The sequence below is a fragment of the Anneissia japonica genome, unplaced genomic scaffold, assembly GCF_011630105.1.
Source record: "Anneissia japonica isolate Jap-2015-1 unplaced genomic scaffold, ASM1163010v1 scaffold287769_len469884_cov163, whole genome shotgun sequence".
Taxonomy (NCBI): domain Eukaryota; kingdom Metazoa; phylum Echinodermata; class Crinoidea; order Comatulida; family Comatulidae; genus Anneissia; species Anneissia japonica.
The window spans coordinates 295576-303383 of NW_022734345.1; the positions used below are offsets into that span (position 1 = coordinate 295576).

Below are 7808 nucleotides of genomic sequence, written 5' to 3' on the forward strand. Positions count from 1 at the left end.
AGCTCCAGTTTCTGGTCTTCTATTGTTTCCCAATGTAGGAGTTGCTCTGTTAAATTGTTTTACACTAATCATTAATAGTAGCTCAATTTTAGTGTGTACTAAAATAACCAAAATTTTCATGAGATTCTTAATTAGCTCATTTTAGTTATTTGTTCAGTGCCTAGGGATTCAGCATTATGTACATTCAAAGCACATTATTTTCTGTGCTCCTCAAATAATGATAATAAATTACAAATTTCATAAATACATGTTAAATATCTTAATGAAATTGGGGTTAACTTTCAGACAATTATTGATTTTTGTTTCCTGAAATAAAGGCAGTATTTGTTAGAATGTCCGTCGTCAGAGGTCCGGTATTCATTTACGCACATAGTAGAGACAGCCTTAAGGTACTTTATCAACCATAACTCAAGTGCAACGATGTCTTCGATCCCAGAGCTCAATGGCTTAATAGAGCACCTTCTGTGTCTCCTTGACAAAGATGTTGCTAGTTATTGTCGCAATTGTGCTCAGTATTTCTTGCTTCTTAGCACGTACTTAAATGCAGTAAGTATCGCCGCTTTCTCTTTCGCATCAAATTTCCGCCTTGATATAAGGTCTAAAAAGTAAAATTTTTGTTTGCCCTCCAGTGCCCACCCCTACCTCACTGAAAAATAAGGGCAGCCTTTTTAAAAAAGGTTTTTCTTTTAAATTTTTTGGTCACAAATTTAAGAAAGTGATCATTATTCTTCTCTATTTTGCACATGAAAGTTGTCTAAAGTCGGTGTCTGATGTAAGATATTGCCATTCTAGGCCTAAATTCATTACAAAATATTGATTATGGGTTTAATTTTATTCAGTCTGATGAATACCCTTTTGAAAAAAGAATAGTGAGACAGGATTAATTGCAAGCATTGCGATTTATTACGTTAATTTTGGTGACAGGAGAAAAAAAAAAACTAAAAAAAGAAACTTTTGCGCCAGCCCTCCTATAAAATTTTCAGAATTAAAGGGCAAACAAATAATTTTTTTAGGCCTAAATTTACAGTTTTTTCAATCAAAATACAAGTTTATTTTGAGACTTCCTTAGCTTTTTTTGTGCTTGCTAGGGTGTCAACTGCTGTGTTCATCTGTTTGAGAGGGGAGCCTATAGAAGACTGATGACCTTCTTAATTGGTCAACCAACCCCCAACCAGGTCAGACGTCATCCTATTTTATCTATTCTCTTTTATGGTGACGGTTAATAATATTTATCAAGTTTTGCTTATCAAAATAATCATAATTATCAACATCATTATCAACATTGTATTCATCTTTGTGATTAGGATTATCATCTGTCTGACTTGCGTTTTAAAGATTGCTATTACTATAACTATTAGATATTTCTTTTGTTGTGTATGTTTGAAATGATTGTATTTTTTGGCAAGCAGGACTTGAATAGTCGGCGTTGGACGTCATCCCACACCAGGGACTTTGTGTCACTTCACACAACCTTGGCAAACATGGTTCTTCATTGTGATGTTTCTCAGTTCAGATCAGTAGGTAAGTAGGATAAGAAACTCCAAATGTATTATTAATATACTGCAATGTCATTTATTGGGAGGTGAGGGTAAATCTAAAGCTTCAAAATTGTACACCTATCAACTGGTGCCTAACATAACATTTACTTGTAAACTCTGAAGTGTATCTACTTGAATACAGTACCCTGTGGAAGGCAAGCAAGGAACAAACCATCCAATAAATTAAGCTGGTTCTCCATTCCACATTTTTTGGCAATCCTTATTATTTTTGTTCATGATGTATGTTCAAATTAAAACGAAATATCAAACACACCTGTATTGATGGTTTTGTTGTCCTTGCAGAAGAGACCCCAGAAGACAAGCCTCCAAATATTCCCGACATCCATGATTTAGACACCCTTTTACAAACGCCTGAGGATGTAAAGAGTATCTTGTTTGCTGCACAAGGACGCAGGTACATCAGAGAGGTGAGGCTACTACAGATTATTTAACAAGAAAAACTAATAATCATTCTTTTTTACATTCTGTTTTAAAGTGCTGTAATAACCACGATTGAAATTATGCTAATCTTTCAACATTAAAGATGCGCAGTGTCAAAACAACAGGAAGAGAACAAACAGATCACAAAGAACAAAGTGAAAACATGTTAATTTTTATTTTATTTAATTTTTTAAAGAAAATTAAGCAGCACAAGAAATAAAATATCAAAAATTACCTTGTCAGTTTTTTCACATTTAATTTCATTTCATCTTATGTTCCCTTTTCTTATCTTTCCTTTTCTTTATGTTACCAAAAATTCAGATGTATTCCTTGTTTCCTTAAATAATATAATTGTTTTTTTTTTCTCAGATCTTCCTCATGTGACCTTTTCTTTTCTTTTCATTTTTTCTTTCTTATGTTTCCTTATCTATTCCTTTTCATTGTCTTTCTTAATTCTCCTGTTCTTTTCAGTTTCTTGGCCTTTCTTTGTCTTTCCTTTCTCATGTCAGATCTTTCTTTTCTTGTTCTTTCTCATATAACCTTTTCTTTTCTTTCTTATGTTTCCTTATCCATTCCTTTTCATTATATTTTTTAAGTTTCTTGTTCTTTTCCTTTTCTTTCTTATGTTTTCTTATCTTTCTTTCTCTTTGCTTTCTCATGTTCCCTTAACTTTCTTTCCTTGTTTCCTTATCCATTTCTTTCCATTATATTTTTTAAGTTTCCTGTTCTTTTCCTTTTCTTTGTCTTTCTTATGTTTCCTTATCTTTTCTTTCTCTTTTCTTTCTCATGTTCCCTTAACTTTCTTTCCTTGTTCTTTCTTATGTGACATTTTCATTTCTTTCATTTTCTTTCTTTGTTTCCTTATCCATTTCTTTCCATTATATTTCTTAAGTTTCCTGTTCTTTTCCTTTCTATTGTCTTTCTTATGTTTCCTTATCTTTATTATCTCTTTTCTTTCTCATGTTACCATATCTTTCTTTCCTTATTCTTTCTCATGAGACCTTTCCTTTTGTTTCTTATGAAACAAAAGTCATACTTTAATTTTACTTATTTTCAAGATCTGTAATCACATTTTTGAACTTGTGTCCTAATTTTTCCATACTTCCCATCCATTCTTTCAGTTACAATTGTTTTTTACATTTTGTCCAGGACACCTGTTAATAACTATACACAGTGTACGCTCCAATTCGAGAACCCTCTAATTTCTAAACCACTTTTTCAAAGTGCCAATTAACAATTTTCAATTTTTTTACACAAAGTTAACCCTCTAATTGAAGACTGAACCCCAAATTTTCAGGTCCAAAAGGCAGTCTTGAATTGAAGGGGTTTCTTTTTGGTTTTTAATTTTTCTCCATTGAATGTAATTTTTCGTGGTTAAATAAATTATGAATAAAAAATAAGTGATTAAGTGGAATGTTAATGTGATGGTGGTTCCTCATTCAGGCTGTAGCTGCGTGCCGAGAGATGACTCAAGGAAGCACTAGTGACATCACTGATATGCTGCTACACTGCTGCTACTGCAATCAAGTCTTCAGTCAAGATGTACTCGAAGCAATCCAGGTACTCAAGTTTTACTCCACTTATTTTGTACTTGTCGACACAAATCGTGCAAGTCTTCCGGAAATTGAGATGGCCTGCTGCATTACTGCAAATTCATATTAATTGTGTTTACTACTGGATTGTGAATTGTCTTCCAGAAGATAGCTGGCTGTGGGTATCAGCCTGAGCGGGAAAATAAAAGTTAGATGTTCTCCCACAAACTGGAAGAACAACTTGGGCCCCCTGCTTGCATCTAGTATATTTTTTTTTTAAATTATGTTATATTTTTTTGAATAATTATGTTACATAGCATTCTGAGCAAGTATGAAAAAGTTACATGGTGAATGTCATACATCTGGACCATGAAAGCTTTATGGTGACTGGAAGTATAAATAGTAATCAAACGTCTTTTCGTTGTTTTAACATGTTTGATGTCACAGTGGACCTTTCCATAACAAGTAACGAATCAGAACAGTGCCATGGATTTGCACTTGTCCCAACATCACACGTGTTTGTGTACATTACACTGTCTTTGTGTCGGACCTTAGAATCAAAATGCATCGGGTGGGGCTTAATGGGAACATTCATTAGCATGAAACAACCAATGATATTTATGATACACCCTCTGCTGTGCATTAAATATATATATATATATATATATATATATGTTTATTAATGACTATCTCTCTCTCTCGCAGTATCAAATCATAACAGCACCCGCACATGATCTGAAGTCAATGTGTCACTTATTATTAAAACTACTTCAACTGAAAGATCCACTACAGTTGCACAGATTAAAACTCTGTGTCGAAGGTCATGACAGCGATGGTTTATTAGGTAAGAAAAAGACTAATGTTGTAATTACATGGATAATTCATACTAGGTAGTACAAGAATAGTGGAATAAGTTTGCTGTACTTCTGTATATTTTTGTTGTGGATCCATGTTTGCATGAATATAAAATTGGTATCACAAATATGTTGCTTGACAGAATGACGCAAAGCTACAGGTATATGTATATTTGGGGTGCATATTATATGCAATATATGATGACTTTTCCCTCATTTCTCGGTAATAACATCCTTTAATTTCTTCTTGTATATACTCTTGTTTATGTTACAGTTTACACAATGCATGATAAATCATAATAAATAAGAGCAATTTTGCCCTACAGTGTGCCAAGAAAGATTTCAACTGCATCAATGTTAGAAAGATGATTATAAATTTTGATTCAGATTCAATCAAATATCCTTTTTCTTTACAGATATTATTCAGAAATGTAATGTGACTGACAGTCGGCGTAGTTACCAATGTATCAAGTTCCTTGTAACTTTAGCTAACAAGTGTCCAGTTGCTAAGGACTACCTTGTATCAATAATGGCCAAATGGCAATGGGCTATCATCTGGCTTAAGAGAAAGGTAATAACAACATATTGTCGTGAAGCCTTATCTTGTAACAGTATTGTTGCAGAAGTGTGACTAATGTATTGTTACCAAAAATGACCTTATTCATCATTATTCTATGTACAGTACCTTTATACTAGGAGTGATACTCAGCACTTTCCCAAATACTTGCGAAAAAATGTGCAAGTGATTCAGGTGGGAATCGAACCTACGACCTCCAGATAACTAGTCTGGCGCCATAACCGCTGGACTACAAAGCTTGCGCGTAGTTACTAGTGTTGAATCGGATCTCCATTTAGCTGCAGGTACTGCAAGTGCTATTTCAATTTGAGTTTGCGTCGGGAAAATATCATAGGATTGATGTTTTGCCATACCTGACGTGTTCACGTACCGAATACTTTGTATGTTCCGAAATACTTTCCACCCGAATAGCTTGCAAATTTTTTTCGCAAGTATTTAGGAACGTACCGAGTATTTGGTACGTAAACACGTCAGGTAGGGCAAAACATCACTCATATACTTTCCTGATGCAAGCTCAAATCGAAATACCTTCTTACTACCATATTCACATTAATTTTTTGATTATCATCATTTTCTTTCCAGTGGCATATTGAAGAAGGATGCAATATTTTAATGCGCTTTTCATGTTCTGCTCATTAAGGTGTGCCCATTTGGGGCAGCATGTTACTGGAAAAAAATGCCGGTTAATGTGAATTTGAGCTCTGGGCCCCTCAGAAGGGTGTACAGTAGGTGTTACACTATTGCATCTTTCACTCACTCATAGAGACTTGTCATTTTATTAATTTAGATGAACGAGCATTCATGGACTCCACAGCATACCTCAAATGAATCATCTTCAGGTAAAACATTCCAAAGGACGATGAGTGCGCAGGACACACTGGCTGAAGCAACTGCTCTCTTTGAACAATTAAGTACGGAGGAGGAGGAAGAAAAAGGCAAAAATGATGAAAATGAAGCCGATATTGAGAATGTCGGTAAAGATTTGGATACATCAAAGCCTGAATCAAGCATGGATGATACCGAGACTTCTGATAATGTTACAAACACAAGTGAGGAGAACAGCTTAGGACTGGATGAAATTGACACATGATGGCGCCACACTGCACGTCAGTCGGACATCATGTTTTATGCTGCAGCGTTGATGTCCAGCATGCAGCTTTTCAGTGAAGGATATTTAGGAGTGGTGCTTACATGCATCTGGATGCTATCTGTCGGCACATACTGCCTTTACGAGTGCAAGGGATATTATTATTCATTTTCCTCAGGCAGTTTCAATGAGGTTTTAACTTGAATAAATGTGACTTGAGCTGAGCCATTGTAGAGACCAGATCTGATGGTGGATTCAAGAGCCTTCGGAATGTTTTCCATGAAAAAATAAATTTTGATGCTTGATGCACAATGCCAGGAACCAAATATGGATGCAAGATATTCATAATGCTCCTTCAGTACTTGAATAAATATTCACTTTGAAACAGTTGTATGTTTTTTAACAGGTGTGTTTATCAACTCTCAAATGTTAAGGTGCACATCGCGAGTGAACAGCAATAACAGAATTAGCTGCTATAAAATGATTTTTGTTTTCAATTTGTTGATATATTTAAATGTGTATTTTTTTATTCATAATGTTAATTCTACACAATAATTTATAAAGAGTGATGTAAAAATATTCATGTAACGATCAATTTTTATTTTGAATCTGATTATTAGTTATAAATGTAGCAGTTACCTACATTAAAATTTTATATTACTTTTAAAAGTGGTTCATTATTATTCCATAAATAGCAATTAATTCACTGTGTATGGCTTTCCAAACTCTTTTGTCCTATATTTATATATTTTGTTTTATAGTTTTAACAATTATATGTATAATATTGCAATAAGAAAAGATTATTTTCTGTGTCAAAGGCGAAGAGATTTTTTTACATGTAAATGAGCTTCAATATGTGTGAATGATATAAAATAATGCCATATTCTTTTCAGCTTTACAGTTATGTGTAGTACACCCGTATATTTAATGTGACACTTATTTTATACAAGAATCAAAATCCAGGAAACAATCAATATTGAGGGGAGGGGGTGGTTGTCAGGGGACCACAAAGGGTTAAAAACCTTGGGACCACATAAATATGTGGTTCATGTTCTAATTACAGTTATCATGGAATACAATACATATGCTCCTTGATTTTTAAATCTATTGATTTAAAAAATTATATAAAAACATATTCCTAAATCCTAAAGTGCCTTTTTGAAATGCATGTTTTTTTTTTCCTATAATAATAAAACTGTTTACAACGTTAGTACATTGATTACAAACTAATAGACTCCTTGATCATTATATTTCAATAGACTTCCAATGTTTTTTACTGGAGCGTAACTGTAGAATTCCAACGTATCCAATAATGAAAAGGAATTAGTTGATTTAGATGGTGCAGTTACTACAAAAATGAACTTGAAAAGTTTTCTACATTTGTACCATATAGAGTTGATTAAATTGTTGTATTCTATAAAATTCTCATCGATAGATAATAAACTTAATGCAATTAATCATATATTGAATTGTCAAGTTATTCTGAAGTATTCCAAATAGGAATTGAGCAACAATCAGAAAGGGAATAAAAAGAATATCCACCTTTCTATCTGTCTGTTTTATTTCTTTTTGTGCTGAATATGTGCATGAGTGAGGTGGTGTAGACAGTCGATATTAGCTGCTAGAACACCTGTATTCATTTTCACAGTATTTTCATGAGGGCAAATTACTGTAGAGCAAGTATGCTTGTTCACAATTGGCTAATGGGCACTTTCCAGACAAGTAAGTAGTTGCCCCGGTGTACTGGTCCATACAACCCTGTAGTCAGCAGATGAGAGC

General features: G+C 33.7%; 1 protein-coding gene across 1 annotated transcript in view; it reads left to right on the plus strand.

The window, feature by feature from the left end:
- The window catches only part of LOC117116388 (ubiquitin carboxyl-terminal hydrolase 24-like), a 45764-nt gene extending 38186 nt beyond the window's left edge, over positions 1 to 7578 (plus strand). Inside the window, exons 44-51 of the mRNA XM_033260417.1 lie at positions 318 to 546; positions 1089 to 1175; positions 1410 to 1521; positions 1842 to 1966; positions 3423 to 3539; positions 4217 to 4355; positions 4782 to 4936; positions 5730 to 7578. Of these exons, the coding sequence (XP_033116308.1) occupies positions 318 to 546; positions 1089 to 1175; positions 1410 to 1521; positions 1842 to 1966; positions 3423 to 3539; positions 4217 to 4355; positions 4782 to 4936; positions 5730 to 6032 (1267 nt within the window). The 3' untranslated portion in view covers positions 6033 to 7578. The remainder of the gene's footprint in view (positions 1 to 317; positions 547 to 1088; positions 1176 to 1409; positions 1522 to 1841; positions 1967 to 3422; positions 3540 to 4216; positions 4356 to 4781; positions 4937 to 5729) is intronic.
- Positions 7579 to 7808: the final 230 nt, after the last annotated feature.